Raw genomic sequence first — 20684 nt, forward strand, 5'->3', positions numbered from 1 at the left:
TAGTGTAGTACCCAGTGGCGGCTGGTGCTCAAAATATTTGGGGCGCAAATAAAAAAAAAAAAAACATCAACTGCAGCCTCACTATGTCCATCAAACGCAGCCACTGTGCCCATCAATTGTCGTCACTGTGCCATTAATTGTCTCCGCTGTGCCAACAATTGTAGCTGCTGTGCTATCAATTGGCACCACTGTGCCATCAATTGTCGCCACTGTGCCATGCCATCAATTGTCGCCACTGTGCCCATCAATTGTCGCCACTGTGCCCATCAATTGTCGCCACTGTGCCATGCCATCAATTGTCGCTACTGTGCCATCAATTGTCGCCACTGTGCCATCAATTGTCGCCACTGTGCCCATCAATTGTCGCCACTGTGCCATGCCATCAAACGCAGCCACTGTGCCATCAATTGTCGCCACTGTGCCCAGCAATTGTCACCACTGTGCCAACAATTGTCGCTGCTGTGCCATCAATTGGCGCCACTGTGCCATCAATTGTCGCCACTGTGCCATGCCATCAATTGTCGCCACTGTGCCCATCAATTGTCGCCACTGTGCCCATCAATTGTCGCCACTGTGCCCATCAATTGTCGCCACTGTGCCATGCCATCAATTGTCGCCACTGTGCCCATCAATTGTCGCCACTGTGCCCATCAATTGTCGCCACTGTGCCCATCAATTGTCGCCACTGTGCCATTAATTGTCTCCACTGTGCCAACAATTGTCGCTGCTGTGCCATCAATTGGCGCCACTGTGCCATCAATTGTCGCCACTGTGCCATGCCATCAATTGTCGCCACTGTGCCCATCAATTGTCGCCACTGTGCCCATCAATTGTCGCCACTGTGCCATGCCATCAATTGTCGCCACTGTGCCATCAATTGTCGCCACTGTGCCATCAATTGTCGCCACTGTGCCCATCAATTGTCGCCACTGTGCCATGCCATCAAACGCAGCCACTGTGCCATCAATTGTCGCCACTGTGCCCAGCAATTGTCACCACTGTGCCCATCAATTGTCGCTACTGTGCCCAGCAATTGTCACCACTGTGCCCATCAATTGTCACCACTGTGCCATCAATTGTCGCCACTGTGCCCATCAATTGTCGCCACTGTGCCATGCCATCAAACGCAGCCACTGTGCCATCAATTGTCGCCACTATGCCCAGCAATTCACACCACTGTGCCCATCAATTGTCGCCACTGTGCCATGCCATCAATTGTCGCCACTGTGCCATCAATTGTTGGCACTGTGCCCATCAATTGCCGCCAGTTTGCCCCCTCAAAAACCACCAGTTTTCCCTGTAAAATGCCGCCAGATTGCCCCCTTCAAATACCACCAGATTGCCCGGCACTTACCTTTCTCGGGTCAGTTATCCTCCTCCCTCCACGCTCCCTCGATGTCTTCTCCCACCCTCAATGTCGCTTCAGCCAATCAGGTTACTGGTAACCAGACCCGGTGAAGGACTGTTTTCATCGGTCAAACCGATCGTGTGTGGGCCCCATCGGTTTGTTTTCCATCGGTTAAAAAAAATAGAACACGTTTTAAATTTTTACTATGGATAAAAAACCAATAGAAAAAAACGATCGACTGTGTGGCAATCCATCGGTCAAAAATCCACGCATGCTCAGAATCAAGTCGACGCATGCTCGGAAGCATTGAACTTCATTTTTCTCAGCACGTCGTAGTGTTTTACGTCACCGCGTTTGGACACGGTCGGATTTTTGACCGATGGTGTGTAGGCAAGACTGATGAAAGCCAGCTTCACCGTATATCCAAAAAAAAAAATGCATCGGTTTAGATTCCATCAGGTATCCAATCGTATGTACAGGGCATAAGAGTCTGGGATAATTGCTACATGACAAATAATACCTATGTCTAGCATTTATAGAAAAAAAAAAATTCCAAACTTGTTTTTATGTTTTACAGCTGAGATCTGATAGGCAAAATGGCAAGTATGTCCTTCAGGGAGAATATGCCGACACCATCTTTAGGGTTGACGAGTTATCAGGGGACATCCATGGATGGAAAACACTGGATCGTGAGACGAAGGCAACATATAATCTAACAGCTCTGCTAGTAGACAAAAGTACCATGAAAACCCTGGAACCTCCGGAGGTGTTTGTTATAAGAGTCATCGATATTAACGACAATGCTCCTGTTTTCAAGAAAGAGTCGTACAATGCATCAGTCCCAGAAATGTCCAGACATGGTATGTATTAACTAAGAACGTTTAGGGGCCCATTCGCAATTAAGCATTCTGTTGCAGTGAGATAACTGTTGTATGAGTATTGAAAGAATGCGCTGGAAGCTTGTTGTTTGCACCAATAGCTTTTCTTTTATGGAGGATTACAAAGCATGTATTTACAGTATGAGAAATATGAAACAGGAAAAAGGAGGATACAACTACATACACTGAGAGAGATAACACTTCCTTACATTACCATAGATACACACTACAGTGCCACCTGCTGGATAAATAGGTATAATGCATACAGTATATATACCTTTATACAGTATACCTTTGCTAAGTCTGATTACTTGTTTTAGGTACTCTTGTGACAGTGGTCACTGCAGAGGACGCTGATGACCCCACCATGTCTGGAAATGCCATAGTACAATACACAATAATTCAAGGACAAGACAAATTCTCGATTGATAAAGATAGTGGTGAGTAGACAAAGAACTGTGATTGTAAGATTATGTGTACTGAGTTATAGAAATGACTTCCAGTACTGTACAGCCTTGTGTATACTGTTCAAGGACAGGAGTGATATATACTGCACATGGAGTATATTCGAAGACTTATATAATAGGTGTAGAGAGCAATGATGTGTGGATTACTAAAGCACCAAATCAGAGATTAACTTTTGTTAAATAACAGCAGACAGAGCAATGAAAGATGTTTTTGGATTGGTTGCTCTAGGACAGGGGTCTCCAAACTGCGGCCCGGGGGCCAGATGCGGCCCTTTGCTAGCCTTTATCTGGCCCTTGGGGCAGTGTCATCTTAAGAGCATTATAGGCCCCCGGGCAATACAGTGCACTGGGGCCCTGTCTACACAATCACGCACGAGAATTTACTGACAAAAATCATAAAATTTACTATCAGAACCACATTTTTTACTGCCACTGCAAAAAAAGTACCTAAAATTACAGTTTTCAGTGCCGAACAATGCAAATGTCAGTATTTAAACTATAAACATATAGCTAGTGCTATTTGCAATGTGTTTAAGTAAAAAAAAAGTAAAAAAAAAAAGAAAATGTCTTCATTGACATGAAGGTCAGGTTACTATAACCCAGCCAGCACAGAGTTTCATCTTACATCAGAGTCTGCAGGATTCCCCCTTACAGTGAAAGGGAACTCTTATGTAAAGGGGAACGCTGCAGATCATGATCTAAGGAGGGAACTCTGATGTGGAGGGGGGCTCTGGTGACCAGAGACCACCTTATATCAGAGTCCACTGCTTTCTCTTTCCCACTTACATCAGGGTCCGCAGACTGAGTTCCCCCTTGCATTGTAAGGGGGAATCCTGCAGACTCTGATGTAAAGGGGAACTCTGATGTGAGGGGCACTCTGGTGACCAGAGACCACCTTCCGTAGAGTAAATACACTAAGGTAAGGGGGTCACTAATATAGGAGGGGGAACCTTTATATCAGTGCCCCCTTACATTTTTGCATTCACTCCCCCCTTACATCAGCAACCCCCCGCACTCGTGGAGGACCGGATCTTCTCTGTGATTTCCGCAAACTGGGCATGGGCAGTTCTAACCCGTCACTCTCCACAATTTTTCACTGGGGTTGCTGGGCAGCCGGTGGGGCCCCCCAGGCAAGCGGGGCCCCCGGGCAACTTCCCAGCGTGCCCAATGGAAAAGATGGCCCTGCCTTGGGGTACTATTCCTCCCACTGACACCAACAAGGAGTCACTATTTCTTCTGCTGATACCAATGATGGGATACTATTCCTCATACTAATAGGGGCACTACTCCTCCTACTACTGACCACCAACCCTGAGGCCCTATTTATTCTCACTGATGCTGGGCTTGGGACATTTTCTGCCCAAGCTGACCACAATCCGGCCCTCCGAAAGTCTGAAGGCCAATAAACTGGCCCTTTGTTTGAAAAGTTTGGAGACCCCCTGCTCTAGGATGCCAAATGAAACATATTAACAAAGTGAATCTATTGATGAAAGTTTTTTGTTCTTAATTTTGGATAAATCTCTGTTGGGTTTTTGTTTTTGTTTGCTGTCTGAGTCTCATTGGGGAGATTTTGTATGTCCCATATGTCACACCATAGAAACAACAGGAAATAAGGGGAAATCTCTCCCCAGTTTTCCAGTAATGGTGCATAGGCGTGGGCACAGGGTGTGCCAGGTGTGCCTGGGCACACCCTTATCACCATGTGTGGTGCAGATTGCATTGAAATATACTGCGTTAAACATGCACTAACGCACAGGAAAATACAGCATTAAACGGCACATAACACACCGAAATATACAACGTTAAATGTGCACTAATGCACAGAAATATGCTGCATTAAATGTACAGCAACACACTGGAATATACTGCGTTAAACATGCAGTAATGCACAGAAATATACTGCGTTAAGTGTGCAGTAACGCACAGAAATAGACCCCTAGCACCCTAATGGGGCTCCTAAAATAAAATAAAATAAATATATAATAAAAATAAAAAACTATCAACACTGTCCACTGCCCTACTGACACCGTCCACTGCTCTGCTGACACCATCAGTATACTGTATATACACATGCAAATATGTTTGAGCTTTGGGGTGCACACCCTAATGCAATAGGCTGCGCACACCTATGTGCCTACTACAGTGTTTTTTGGCTTCCACTGGTATGGCACATATACATTTACATTGGTCTAAGCTGGGCTAATGTAAAAATTGCCATAAAGTTGCTTATAAATATCATGGCCTGTGACACCATCCTCATGGGAGGATTCACGTAACGTCATATTGCATTTTTTCCTCATCTTTAGGGTACATTTATACAGCTGTCGCTAATCTGGACAGAGAGGAGCAAGCGACCTATGAAATCATAGTGCAGGCCAGAGACAGCCCTGGCCAAATGGGAGGTTTATCAAGTACAGCCACGGTAACCATTCATTTGAAGGACATTAATGACAACTTTCCAACGTTCACACAAGGTATGCATAATTATATATATATATATATATATACAGTGGGTAAAATAAATATTGAACACGTCACCCTTTTTCTAGGTAAACATATTTCTAAAGGTGCTATTGACATGAAGTTTCCATCCTAGGCAGGGTGCACAGGGTGCACTGCACCCAGGCGCCTGTAGAGTTGGGGGCGCTGAACATCTAACAGACTCTCTAACAGAAGCCCTCTCTGTGTCCATCAGAGGCTCCCCCTCCAGGTCCCAATAAAGAACTTTGCTTCTCTTCCTGTATTTTGTTTATTGTTAAGAGATCATGTAAGGATCCCAGGTTAATGAAGACTTTGTGGGGGAGCATCTCTGTGGTTGAGTCATTGCCATAGAAACATTTGTAAAGGGGAGGAGTTAGTAAAATGACGACGCCCATGTGGGGGCGCCAGAAATATTTCTGCACCCAGGTGCCTGTGACCCTAGGATCGGCCCTGGTTCCACCACATGTCAGTAACAACCCATACAATCCATACATAGGAAGAAACCAAAACAAATAAGTTAAGAAATGAAGTTATGTGTAATAAAATTGAATGATATAGGCAAAAAGTATTAAACACATGAAGAAAGAAAGGTGCAGAAAGGCATGAAAAGCCAAGACACCAGCTGAAATCTATAAGTAATTAGAAAGCAACCTTGCCCCTTGTCAGTGCAAATGAATGTCAGCTGGTTCAGTCGCAACTGATGGCCTATAAAAAGGTGTTTCATTACCGAGATGTCACACAAGAAACATCTCATGATGGGTAAAAGCAAAGTGCTCCCTCAAGGCCTTTGCAACCTTATTGTTGCAAAACATACTGATGGCATTGGTTACAGAAGGATTATTAAACTTCTGAATGTTCCAGTGAGCACTGTTGGGGGCATAATCCAGAAGTGGAAAGAACATAAATCCTTGCAGGATTTCTGACAGAGGAGTGAAAAGAATTATCAGAAGATTTAGAACCACTTGTGGAGAGCTTTAGAAAGGCCATGAATTAGCAGGTACAATTGTTTCAAAGAAAACAATAAGTAATGCACTCAGCCGCCATGGCCTGTATGCACGCTGACCAAAAGCATGTTGAAGCTTGTTTAAAGTTTGCTGCACAACATTTAGACAAGCCTGTGAAATGCTGGGAGAATAAAGTCTGGTCAGATGAGACCAAAACTCTTTGGATGCCATAATACACACCATGTTTGGAGATCAACTGGCACTGCACATCACCCCAAAAATACCCCCTTGGTGGTGTCTCGTAGCAGTGACACCTATGCCGAAATCTGGGGATAGGGTCTCCTCCAGCCCCTCCCACTTCACATTCCTCACCAGTCAGCTGACCTCTAGTCGCTGCCCCCGAGACATTCCGTGAAATGAATGGGCGGCTGCGAAGAGGCTAAATGGGCGGTCGCGGCTCCAGGAACAGCCCAGCTGGGCGGGCACAGGCTCCAGGGACAGCCCTACTGGGCGGCCGCAAAAAGGCTGGGAGAGCGGTGCGGGCTTCAGGAACAGCCCAGGATTCGGCGACCCCTGGCAAATCATCATTCGACCCCTGAGGGGGTCCCGACCCCCAGGTTGAGAGCCACTGCTCTAATTGCTCACAAGGAAGTTAAAGCCTTTACTTTGCATATTTCTATTGAGTATACTACATCTAGTGTGGAGTCAGCAATTTTTTCTCCACAGATAAGTTTACTTTCGATGTTCCTGAAGATCGGAGAGTGGGGGATGTGATTGGAAAACTTTCAGTAATAGACATTGATGAACCTCAAAACAGGAACACAAAGTACAATTTCTTGAAACAAATGTTTGAAGCGTGGTTTCATATAAAGCCCAACCCACAGACCAACGAAGGACTGCTCATTCTAAAAAAGGTACGAAGATTCTCAAAAAAGTTTTTGAAACGTTAGTGGGTTTTCGCAATGATATGTGAACTATGAATACGTTTCATTGTGTCTGTATATTTTATGAAAAATGGGTGCTAGGGGGCGCTAGTGGTTACCGATAGCCTCATGAATGACTATAATTGTATCTCTGCAAACAATAAACATATAATGGTGATGATCATTCATACTCTGCCTGTGATTCTCCTATCGGGGAGAGTTACGGACCTATTGATGGGATCCAAAGTCTTTCCAAGCAGGTTTGGCATGTCCTGTTTGTATAATGATAACTTTATGAATTAAGTAACAAAAGACACCCATGGTTGAATTTCAGAGCAGATCATTTTTCACCTCTCCTGAAGTTTTTTTCCTCAGCTTTACAGTATTGCCTACAGATGATGTGCATATTTTTGAAAATGTTATATGGCATTCTTTTGTTTCAGCCTTTGAATTTTGAAGGTGATCATAAAGTATTCAAAATGACAGTCGATGCTACAGACTACTCAATTGACGTAGGAGCGGCACGACCGGACAAGCGCAAAAGTCTCACGGAAGTTGTTGTCAATGTCTTGGATGTGGACGAGCCCCCTGAATTTACAAAACCATTCTACCTGTTTCAAGTTAAGGAGAACTATAAAGACGTCTTGGCTGGCTCTGTCACTGCAAGGGACCCTGATGTAGCCCAAAGAAAAGTGAAGTGAGGACTTGTAAACTGATGTATGGCCTAAAAAAACATAAAAAAACAAACAAACATACATACTCACTTCCATGCTGCAGCATTGCTCTCGGTCTTCCTGGACCAGAAATGGTGACTGTCAGCCACCGCTCTCTTCTCTGCCCCTCCAGAGGGGACGGGAGCAGTTGGATCATGCCCTGTACACCGGGACGGGAAAAAGTCAGTCAGGAATTTTTTTTTTTACCGGACGTTTTTGGCAGTTTTCCCTTCTAAAAAAAACTGCGATGGAGTATACACACATGGGGCCAGATTCACGTAGATCCGCGTATCTTTGCCTGGGCGTAACGTATCCGATTTACGTTACGCCTCCGCAACTTAGACGGGCAAGTGCTGTATTCTCAAAGCACTTGCTCCGTAAGTTGCAGCGGCGTAGCGTAAATTGGGGATATTTATTATAGCAAAAAGTTAAAAATATTGCATTGCATTTTTTTTTTTCAAAATTGTCGCTCTATTTTTGTTTATAGCGCAAAAAATAAAAACCGCAGAGGTGATCAAATACCACCAAAAGAAAGCTATATTTGTGGACGCCAATTTTGTTTGGGAGCCACATCGCACGACCGCGTAATTGTCAGTTAAAGCGACGCAGTGCCGAATCGCAAAAAATGGCCAGGTCCTTTACCTGTCTAAAGGTCCGGGTCTTAAGTGGTTAACGGCAAAGGGGCAAAGGGGCAAACTGAATACCCAGCACATGGTTTTGTTTGACATACTTCGCCCTTTCCAATGTTCCTTGCTGCAAAGACCAGGTATAAGTGGGGGCAGTAGCCACTTGTTTGTATCTCATTGGGAGAATACTGTATATAAAGTGCTAAGCACCAAAAACTAACATACTGTCGTTCTTATTAATATCCATAGATACTTTCTCAAACCAGAGAGAGATGACATCATCATAACACAAAGTGGAAGCATTCTTATTAAGAAGCCCTTTGACAGAGAAGCAAGCGCCTGGCACAATATAACGGTGACTGCTGAGGAAATTGGTAAGTACAAACAAGGTAATCAATAAGCAGTGCATTACTAAGGCCAGTGTACTAGAAATGTATAATTTTGGTAATTGACAGAAAAATAAACCACCTGAAAATGTCTCACCGGTAGGGTTGTGTTTACCATAAGGGCCCTTGGGAAACAGAGTTAAAGGGGGCAGCATCATACCTCAACATTTTCAAATTGTGAAAACCTTTCCATATTTTATGACCCTCTTTTAGCCAACTATAGATATTTGTGGCCAAATTAAGCAGGGGATGTTGGGAGGATTCATAAGATTTACTAATGCCTTGCTTGTACACACGATCGGAATTTCCGATGGTAAAAGTCAGACGGAATTCTTTCATCGGATATTCCGACCATGTGTGTGCCCCATCGGACTTTTTTCTTTTAGAATTTAGAAAGAGAACATGTTCTCTTTTTTTCCGACGGAAAAAAATTCTGTCGGAAATTCCATTCATCTGTAGGGAACTCCGACGAAGGAAAAAAAACGCATGCTCAGAATCAAGTCGACGCATGCTGGGAAGCATTGAACTTAATTTTTCTCGGCTCGTTGTAGTGTTGTACGTCACCGCAGTTCTTGACGGTCGGAATTTGGTGTGACAGTGTGTATGCAAGACAGCTTGAACGGAATTCTGTCGGAAAAATCCGTTGGAGTTTATCCTGACGGAAAATCCGATCGTGTGTACAAGGCATTAGACTCATGAAATTCCTGTTCCTTTCTCATGTTTAGTGGTCCAGTTTTGCTGAAATAATCTCAACACAAGGCCTAGACAAAAGTCTTTCATCGTTTAGGTTTGCTTTGTGCAGCATAGTGTTGGCCCTCCTCTCAAAACTCAGTTGGAGCGATCGTAGGACTGAGTTCCTGGGTGTGCACGCCTGTTGTGACCATTATGAGGAACACTCGACCTACTTCTTGAAGCTTTTGTTCATTTAATAATTATTAGAACTAGGGTTGTCCCGATACCAGTATCGGTATCGGAACCGATACCGAGTATTAGCGGGAGTACTCGTACTCCCGCAAATACCCCGATGCCAAAATAGAATATTCCCCCGCCGCAACCGCCGCCGTCGTGTGTCACAAAGCCGCCGCCGCTGCGGCGTTAATCACTGCGGCGCGGGGAACATTACAATCAGCTTTCGTTTGAATAGCTGTTTTCCCCGCCGCGCATAGACACTCCCCCTTGAACGGATCTGTCCAATCGCGAGCAAGGGCGAGTGTCTCTATGACACAGCGCGGCAGGGAAAACAGCTATTCAAACGAAAGCTGACTGTAATGTTCCCCGCGCGGTGATTAACGCGGCAGCGGCATCATTTAGGTTCAGGGGACATGGCTGCATGTGGGGGGACATGGCTGCATGTGGGGGGACATGGCTGGATATGTGGGGGGACATGGCTGGATATGTGGGGGACATGGCTGCAATATGTTTGGGGACATGGCTGCAATATGTTTGGGGACATGGCTGGATATGTTTGGGGACATGGCTGGATATGTTTGGGGACATGGCTGCATATGTTTGGGGACATGGCTGCATATGTTGGGGACATGACTGCATATGTTGGGGACATGGCTGCATATGTTTGGGGACATGGCTGCATATGTCTGCATATGTTTGGGGACATGGCTGCATATGTTTGGGGACATGGTTGCATATGTTTGGGGACATGGCTGCATATGTGGGGGGACATGGCTGGTTATATGGGGGACATGGCTGGTTATATGGGGGACATGGCTGCATATATGGGAGGACATGGCTGCATATGTTTGGGGACATGGTTGCATATGTTTGGGGACATGGCTGCATATGTGGGGGGACATGGCTGCATTTGGGGACACATTTAAAAAAAGTATCGGTATTCGGTATCGGCGAGTAAATAAAAAAAAGTATCGGTACTCGTACTCAGTCCTAAAAAAGTGGTATCGGGACAACCCTAATTAGAACCCAATAAGAGAAACTATACCAAGAGGAGAACACCTAGGTGAACAAACAGAATATGTTAGGTATCTTTCTCTGATGGGGTTTCCAAGATATATACGAAGCCAGATGCTGAGTCCAGCTTTAACTAGACTGGCCGTAACTGAGAATAATTAAATGGCTGATGCCTCCGCTTGCCATGCAAGGACATTGGTATGTAGCACTTTCTCAAGAATGTATCCCTTTTGTCACCTGGGCTGGGAGATCTTGACAATGTGGCCCAGACTCTCATCGGGAGCGCGTATTTGTTTGCGGGCGTAATGTATCCTAATTACGTTACGCCTCCGCAACTTTGATAGGCAAGTGCAGTATTCACAAAGCAAAGTTGCGGCAGCGTAGCGTAAATAGGCTGGCGTAAGCCCGCCTGATTCAAATGTGGAAGATGTGGGCGTGTATTATGTAAATGTATTGTGACCCCACGTAAATGACGCTCTTTCCGAACGGCGCATGCGCCGTCCGTGAAAGTATCCCAGTGCGCATGCTCCAAATTAACCCGCAACAAGCCAATGCTTTCGACGTGAACGTAAATTACGCACAGCCCTATTACGCAAACGACGTAATCAACGGAAAATTCGACGCTGGCCCGATGTCCATACTTAACATTGGTACGCCTCATCTACGCCTCATAGAGCAGGGGTAACTTTACGCCGGAATAGGCGTATCTAGCTGATTTACATATTCTAGGCGTAAATCAGCGTACACGCCCCTAGCGGCCAGCATAAATATGCAGTTGAGATACGACGGCGTAGGAGACTTACGCTGGTCGTATCTTATACAAATTCTGGCGTATCTGATTCTTTGAATCAGGCGCCAAGATACGACGCCTCACACTCAGAGATACGACGTCGTATCTGGAGATACGCCGTCGTATCTCCTACGTGAATCTGGGCCTTAATTTTCAGACAGAAGACTTCCCCTGATTCTTAAAGGAAGATGCAACGGCATACAGGTGGATCTCATTACCCAGTAATTCATAGACTTATGTATTTACTAAAGGTCAGCACAGAGTGTGTGCCCAAAGTACAGGGATCCATCTTTAAAGCCACTGAAAGGCATTTAGGTTCTAGATCCTAAGAATAAGTCTTCCTGCCAAGGTACCCAAAATGTTATGAGAAGGCTTGAATCTTTATATCATACCACCTTAAATAACATAATCAATCTATTTCTGTTTTTTTATAGACTCCCCGACAAAAAAGGCATCATCAGTCATGGTTTACATACAAGTTCTTGATTTGAATGACAATGCACCAGAGCTTACCTACCCATTCGCTCCCAGTGTGTGTGAAAATGTAGTACACGAACATGTGAGTGAGCCTGGGGTTGGGTTTGGTGATGCTGCTTGATGTACATTTACTATATCTATATTACTTAGATCCCGCAGTGTACCTTCTCCAGAGAAATGTGTATATCCAGGGCGCTCCAAGAATTTGAATCCTGACAGATAAAGTCTGTGTTGGAGAGGGTAGCAGACCTTCACACACTTTAGGCAGCACTCAGGGAGACAAGCGATCTCTAATGGGAACAGAAAAACAAACAAGGCGCCTCTAAGTGCAGAAATATAAAACTTTTAATATCCCCTAAAGGGGTTAAAAACACTTACAAGATGGTGGATGAAGCAGGCATGTAGCAGGTAAGGGTGTCCAGAAGATGTTCCAGTGGCAGGGCAGTCCCAGTCTGATGATAAAGCTTCCAGGGAAGTCCACAGGATAACAGCCAATTTGTGCTGTGAGTGTTTAGAGAACACAATGGTGATGGAGCCTGGGGATGATGTCAGAGGAAGCGAGACAAAAACCAGCATGGAACACAACCAGGAAGAGGGCAGGAAGTGTGTCATAGAGGCGGGACGCGTTTCGGAACAGCTCATTGGTTCCTTCTTCAGCCAGTGACTGTTTCTCTGTTCTTGCTTTGTGTTACAGGTTATTTACATATCTAGAGCTTGGACATGTTTATCATATGTTATGTTTATCATAATATGAGGTGATCCACAGTTCATTGTATATTACCAGGATATGTAAATAACCTGTAACACAAAGCAAGAACAGAGAAACGGACTTTATAATTTGGCAAGTTTTTATTTTGGGGTTTACATCCACTTTAACTCAAAAATAGGAATTTTATTATAATCTATCACACTATGCTTCCCCATACCTTTTAAAGAGTCACCAGACCATTTTTTTTTTAGCAATGACAATCTTTCCATAAGATAATATGAGCATTTAAGGTATTTTAGGCATGTTCTTTACAAAGCATCCCTTGTGTAGAAACCATAAAGCCCCAAGATTGATACTGGGTGCTCGGGTATTTTCATTCCCCTTAGCTTCTTCCTTGGCAGCTACATCATTTTTGGAGAAAAAAAAAAAGACAATGCAAGTAAGCATTTAAAATATCATTTTTTTTTGCTTTTACCTGACATTTTTAGGTTGGTGACAGGGTTTCTTTCAATACCTGCATTGTTTTTTGTATTTACTTTTATTTTAGGTACCCAAATGAAGTAAGTCTTTAACATTGCAACTTTAATGCTTCTTCTCCTAGGTCATATTAAATATCTCAGCCATAGACAAGGATGAACCCTTCCAAGGAATGAAATTTACGTTCTCTTCAGTAGGACACGAAAACAACTTTACAGTGAAAGACAATCATGGTACTCTACGATTTTTACTACCTCAGCAATGGCACACAATGAACTTTTAGAATGTGTTTTTCTAAAATACATTCTGAAATCTGTTTTCTGGCTTTGTGTTTGCTGTATCATATAGTCAATATAATCTCAATGGGGAGGCTGGGATGCTGCTGAATTCCATCCCAGCGTGACACAACGGGAATTTCTCACTGTTACACATAACGCCATCCAAGAAAAAGTATAGTTTAACTTTCAAAAGGCATAGCAACCATCAAATGAGTGTATATATAGCTAAGATTCTATCTCCACAGAAAATGTTCAACAGAATAAATATTGCCAGTGCACCCTTTAGGGTTCAGATAAGAGGGGGGAAGTTGAGTTGACTCTTTCACCTTGGTCATTTAAGGAAAAGTGACAGGGTCTCTTTAAAATCCACACTCTGACTTTCCTATACTAACCCTCACAGTGCTCCCTAACTTCTTCTTCCTCCATCTTCAAACCACCGAGCGGGTAAAGGGGGATCATGTGATAAGTAATACATATGCCTCTCGCTATTCTTTCCATGAATAATTTCATGAAATCCCCCGTTATGGGCCAAGCTGTAACTTAGGTTTACTGGTTCTTTACAATATATAGTATGTGGACCCCTCTCCAGATTATTGCGTTCAGGTGTTTCCAGTGAAGGGTACTGTTCATGTTACAGCATATAAAGCCATTTACAACTATTGTGCACATCCAACCTTTTGGTTTAGAGAAGGTCCTTTTGTATTTTGGCATGACTCCTCCCCTGTGCACAAAATCAGCTCCACAAAGACATGGTTTGATCTTTTTGGTATGGAGGAACTCAAGTGGCCTGCACATATTCCTGACCTCAACCTTACTCAACATCTTGGGAACAAATTAGAATGCCAGTTGCAAGCCAGAAGAGTCAGGACTGTTCTATCCCAAAAGTGTGCAATGGGGCTTCCTGTCCCAATTCCTCCTCCCGCCTAGGGGCCGTCTAGTCTAAAAAGCCTGGAACTCCACTTTAATGCCTTTTAGGTAGATTCAGTAAGAGTTAGGCCGGCTTATCCGTAGATAAGCCGACCTAACTCAGAATCTACGCCTTATGTATGCTCAAACAGAGATACGCTTAAACATATCTAAGATACGACGGCTTGCGCCGTCCTATCTTAGGGTGCAATATTTCGGAAGGCCGCTAGGTGGCGCTTCCATTGCGGTCGGCGTAGAATATGTAAAATAGTAGATACTCCGATTCACGAACGTACGCCTGGCCGCCGCAGTACATTTACGCCATTTCCGTAAGCCATTATCAGGCCTATTAGATGGAATAGCAATGTTAAAGTATGGCCGCCGTTCCCGCTTCCAGATTCAAAATGTTTACGTCGTTTGCGTAAGTCGTCCGCGAATAGCGATTTACGTAGTTTACGTCCACGTCAAAATCAATAGGCCCGTGCGGCGTACCTAGCCTCAATGCACACTGGGAAATGTAGGCGCCTGGCGCATGCGCAGTAAAAGAAAAACATCAAAAACGTAAGGTCAAGCCTTATTGTCATAAAACACGCCCCCCTTACACACATTTGAATTCGGCGCCCTTACGCCCACCCGCTTTAGGCTACGCCGCCGTAACATAGCAGGCAAGTACATTGTGAATCATGTACTTGCCTAGCTAACTTACGGCGGCGTAGCCTAAACCCGCTAAGCTACGCCGCCGCAAGTTAAGGCCATTGTACCTGAATCTACCTATATGGTTTTGGAATGAGAAGGCCAACAAGTTCATACAGATGCGATAGTGAAGAGTCCACAAACGGTGGCCATATAGTATATTAAACAGTAATAAGTACATACAAAATGGTATAAAAACAATAGTAATGATAAGTGTGGCCATAAAAAAGAGCCTGTTACCATACATATCATAAAATAGCACTCTAGTCCTAATAGTCTGTGTGACTCTCTTTGCAGATAATACAGCCAGCATCAAAGTGAAGAATGGAGTATTTAATCGCAATGAGGCCAAGTTTTATTACCTTCCTATTATAATTGCTGACAATGGCATCCCACAACAGACCAGCACCAACACCTTGACTATCACTGTCTGTAAGTGTAATGAGAAAGGGGAATTCACCTACTGCGAGGAAGCTGGAAAACTTGCAGCGGTGTCCGTCTCCACCATCATCATTGTTCTGGTTGCCATATTGCTAATACTTCTGGGTAAGTGCCTTCAGTTCTGGTGGCTTAAAGTGTTCTTCACTTTTCGTTTTCGTCCGAATGCATTTACGTCCGAATTTCAGGTATTTTCCTTATCGTTTTAATGAACGAAAACGAACACGCCGAATCTGAAATCCGAAAAAAAACGACATAAAAAATGCTTTATTTTCGTTTTCGTTGCTACACCGGTTCGATATGGATAGAAGACCCGACATGACGCTGACCAGAGCAATATGTGTCTATCGAACCTGTGGTCAAATGTGCCTAACCTTAACTCTATTAGTCCAAGATTATTCTACATAGAGAGAAAAGATTCGACATTATAGAGACAGTGTTGGGGTAGACCATTCGACATGAACGACGAAGATTCGACGAAGCAGTGAAAAACATACAAACGTTGAATCTGTCATTGAAGGCTTATGGTGTCTGTCGAAAGTTCTAAGAAGATTCGACGGAGCAGCTAATCTGTACGACGCCGCGATTGTACATTTCCGGGTCAAATGCTCGGCCCATAGGCTATAGAAGAATTTGAATGTTGGTCGACTAGAAATATAAATATAATTATTACTAGTGTCATACAACATTAGAATTCTTCTATAGCTTGTAGGCGGAACATTCGACCGGAAATCTACAATTGCGTCGTCGTACAGTTTAGCTGCTCCTCCAAATTTTAGAACATTCGACAGACACCATAAGCCTTCAATGACAGATTCTACCTTAATTCATTCGGATTTTATGAAAAGGTGTAGGGCAAGTTTTTGAGTGTTTTGTTTTAAATTTTGTATTTTAGTTTTTTTGTGACACCTTTCACTGAGCATTTTAATTAGGAAATGGCGTGCTCCTAGAAAAAGGGGTCCTTTCATTTTAATGTAAGGTCCACTTTAATCGACATCAGAAATCTGCAGTGCCAATACTTTGGTATCCTGCAATGGGTTGTGTTATGTTAAACAACAATAAAATACTTTTCAACGTAAATGCAACTGTTCCAAGATGCACAACTGCTCTAGAGATAAATAGGTAGATTCAGGTACGAAGGTGCAAAGTTACGGCGGCGTAGCTTAGCGTGTTTAGGCTACGCCGCCGTAAGTTAGCTAGGCAAGTACATGATTCTCAATGTACTTGCCTGCTAATATACGGCGGCGTAGCCTAAAGCGGGTGGGCGTAAGGGCGCCGAATTCAAATGTGTTGGAGGGGGGCGTGTTTGATGGTAATGAGGCTTGACCTCACGTTTTTTACGTTCTTTCTTAATGCGCATGCGTCGGGCGCCTACATTTCCCAGTGTGCATTGCGGCTAAGTACACCGCACGGGCCTATTGATTTCAACGTAAATCCCGATTCGCGGACGACTTACGCAAACGACGTTAAAAATTAGAATCTCGCGGCGGGAGCGGCGGCCATACTTTAACATTGTTATTCCACCTAATAGGTGGAATAACTTTAGGCCTGCTAATGCCTTACGGAAACAGCGTAAAACTACTGCGCCGGCCGTCCTAAGATAGGACGGCGCAAGCCGTCTTATCTTAGATATGTTTAAGCGTATCTCTGTTTGAGCATACGCTTAAACATAAGTCGGCGTAGATTCTGAGTTAGGTCGGCTTATCTACTGATAAGTCGGCCTAACTCTTACTGAATCTACCTAAAATTATTTATGAGTTCTAATGAAAAATTAACATCTTTACCGTTATCTTATGCTTCATCTAGCAGTGATCCTGGGAGTGCTATTTGTAAGAAGGATGCAGAGCAAGAGCCCCCTTATTTTGGGAAAGAACCCTGCAGAGATACACGAGCAGTTGGTCACCTACGATGAGGAAGGCGGTGGAGAGATGGACACCAACAGCTACGATGTCTCTGTACTCAACTCAGTACGAAGAAATGTGGTGATGCCTAGGTATGAAATGGACGCTGGTCCCGCCTTATATGCTCATGTCCAGAAACCAACCAAAACTGGCGATATGTTCTCGATGGTCGAAGCAAAAAAGGATGAAGCAGACAATGATGGCGAAGAGCTACCATATGACACTCTCCATATATTTGGCTACGAAGGGTCGGAATCCATTGTAGAGTCTCTCAGCTCACTAGAGTCTGGATCTTCAGATTCTGAAATTGACTATGATGTATTAAATGAATGGGGTCCCAGATTTAAGATGCTGGCTGATCTGTATGGGCTGGAACACCTTGAAGAGTATCCTTATTAACACAACTTATTTTGGAACCCTTTTGGCCTTTTGAATGCATCAAAGAGCCAGTACCCAAATCAGAATCTATTCTTGTTAGATCCGACTGCAATAAACTGAGATCTTATTGGTCCCCATGGGTTTGCTCAGATAACCTAGCTCTTCACAGTCGCCTATTAAATAAGCCAATAATAGAAATTAATCATTTTCAGAATTTCTGTATTCACCTGATGCCTAGTAATAGTCCCTGTTTTCTAAAGATTTTTTAAATATTGTTAGAGACCATATTACGACATACTGTGTAGCATAAATTCATTGACAAAGTAATACTGCTTAAAGTGGTTGCAAAGGTTAATTTTTTTTAAAATAACAAACGTGTCATACTTACCTCCACTGTGCACAGTGACCTCGATCCTCCTGTTCTGGGGTGCCACGGTGGCTCTCGCGGATCCTCTACGCCAGGGATCCTCAAACTACGGCCCTCCAGCTGTTGCGGAACTACACATCCCATGAGGCATTGTAAAACTCTGACATTCACAGACATAACAAAGCATGATGGGAATTGTAGTTCCCGAACAACTGGAGGGCCATAGTTTGAAGACCCATGCTCTACGTAATAGATAGTCCCCTCTGGGAAGCTCTCTTCCAAGGGGGTTACCTTGCAGGCACGCTCCTGTGTCACACACTCTGCGTCCATAGCTGCCGAGTGTATGACTCAGCCCCGCCCCCCGGCGGACGCGTCATTGGATTTGATTGACAGCAGCAGGAGCCAATGGCTGCGCTGCTATCAATCTATAGAAAGGAAGAGCCGAGAAGCCGTGGAAAGAGCAACGTGGGATCGCGCCCACGGAAATTCAGGGTTCAGATAAGTAAAACAGGAGATCGGGGGGGGACACTGCAAGGTGTTTTCACCTTAATGCATAGGATGCATTAAGGTGAAAAAACACGAAGGTTTACAACTCCTTTAAGCTCTAGACCTAAATTACCTAAATTAGATCTACACCCAAACACTAAATTCTCACATAAGCTTTAACATGTTATGGAAATTTTAAAAGCCATCTTCAATCTTTTTCAATGTGCAGCTTTCACTAAAATAATACCTGGTGATTCTGCCATTAAGGTCTTTTTTTTCAGGCACTTCCTGTTATGGGGTGACAGCTACCAATTGGGCTTCTCTGTTGATACCATGTGCCATTTCCCTTGGTGGAGACTGTGTAGGTGTACCAGTAGCACACATTGTGCAGATTGTCCACAGTAGTCATTATGAGGAAGCGGGTCCAGAGCGATGATGTCCAGCCAAGGCTTGTGTGCATGTAGATAGGAACTGACTAAGGCTGCATTCACACCTGAGCGTTTTGTAGCCTGAAGCCTGAAGCTATAAAATGCTAGAGGGGAAAAAATACATTATTCTCAATGGAGATGGTTCACATCTCCACTCCAAAACGCCTGAAGCCGAACGCCTGAAGCTCAAACAATGGGGCTGATTTGGGCGATTTTGAACATTTGTATTGCCATAGAAACTAATGGAAACGCTCGATTCAAGCGTCTAGCGCGACAACGAGCTTTCTACGGGCGTTTTGTCGCTTTAATCTGTTCTGTGAAATAGAACATTCACCCAGGAAGAAGATAAAAAAAAATCTACAAACATAGCAACAAGTGATGAAAGAGATGATAATTTTTCCTGTTGGCTAAAATAAAAAACAACGAAGTTCAAAAACGTCGGACAACGATGTATGCAAACGCACGAATACGTGTGAATACCCGCGACAAAACGCCAGAAAAGATGACCGAAAACGCTACACTCAGGTGTGAATGCGACCTAAACGAGGCTGGAGGAGATCAGCAGCAATGAGATGCACTGAGGATGAAAAAATATGAATATTGGAAATTGTTTATAATGCATCATGCTTTAGGAAATAAATGTCACCCAGTTAGGCTGCATTCACACCTGAGCGACAAAACGCCCGACGCCGGACGCTTCTGCCGCTAGAGGGGAGAATTCCCATTGCTGTTTATGGAGATGGTTCACATCTCATAGACGCCGAACGCCTGTCGCCTGAAAAAAAGTCCCGGACCCTTTTTTTCAGGCGACATTGGCGTTTGCCCATTGACAGCAATGGGAAGACTTTGAAAAAAAAAAAAAAATTGAAAGTTTCACACCCGTGGCAAAATACGCCGCTACCGCCGAACGCGGCTGTCGCTCAGGTGTGAATGGAGTCTTAGGGTTTAGAGATACTTTGAATGTTTGTCAGATTGCTTGAACAGAATATTTGTAACAAATAATACACTGTCTCTGTACTGCTTTTTATACTTTAAGAAGAAAACATACTAGCCTCAAAGTGTTATTTAGTTGCTTAGCCCCTACAAGCAGATGATCTGACCACTACAAGTTTCATTAACACCTACTTAGATAAGATATCAGCTACACAAGTATTATACTGTTTTAAATGAGTTGGCAGACATGACTTGTATTGTTAGAAAAGGCAGTAAAGTACAACCATTGTGCAGCACTGAAAAGCAATAAACAGATGTCTGTGTAGGGAATGAACAAATATGTCTGCCTCCTTGTACATCCATACTTCTTGTTTCTATGTATAAATTATAACAGTAAGGTTTACAGTAAGGTTTTTAAGGTTTAACGTGTTTATATAAAAATCCTTGAAACGACTATACGCCGCCGTTAAAATTTCCAGTTTGAAAAATGTAAGCAATTTATTTGCTTGAACCCTGCCTAGAAACGAAGCAAGCCACCCAAAAACCACAACCGTTTAACAAAATTCTATCTTTTAGAGAGGTTGAGGCCTCGTACACACGGACGGACTGTACGATGAAAACGGTCCGCCAGACCGTTTTCATTGGACATGTCCGCTGCCGGATTTTGGTCTGATGGTTGTACACACCATCAAACCAAAATCCGAGCGGACACGATATACGTGGACACGATATAC

The 20684-nt window shown here is 43.8% G+C and overlaps 1 protein-coding gene across 1 annotated transcript in view; it reads left to right on the forward strand.

The window, feature by feature from the left end:
• Window positions 1-17938, forward strand: part of CDH5 (cadherin 5) — a 66804-nt gene extending 48866 nt beyond the window's left edge. The window contains exons 3-12 of the mRNA XM_040329202.1: window positions 1926-2208; window positions 2547-2666; window positions 5000-5167; window positions 6845-7032; window positions 7485-7738; window positions 8630-8754; window positions 11914-12038; window positions 13267-13375; window positions 15317-15565; window positions 17264-17938. Coding sequence (XP_040185136.1) covers window positions 1926-2208; window positions 2547-2666; window positions 5000-5167; window positions 6845-7032; window positions 7485-7738; window positions 8630-8754; window positions 11914-12038; window positions 13267-13375; window positions 15317-15565; window positions 17264-17757 — 2115 coding nt within the window. The 3' untranslated portion in view covers window positions 17758-17938. The remainder of the gene's footprint in view (window positions 1-1925; window positions 2209-2546; window positions 2667-4999; window positions 5168-6844; window positions 7033-7484; window positions 7739-8629; window positions 8755-11913; window positions 12039-13266; window positions 13376-15316; window positions 15566-17263) is intronic.
• Window positions 17939-20684: the final 2746 nt, after the last annotated feature.

This window comes from Rana temporaria, chromosome 11 (assembly GCF_905171775.1).
Source record: "Rana temporaria chromosome 11, aRanTem1.1, whole genome shotgun sequence".
In the NCBI taxonomy this organism is placed as follows: domain Eukaryota; kingdom Metazoa; phylum Chordata; class Amphibia; order Anura; family Ranidae; genus Rana; species Rana temporaria.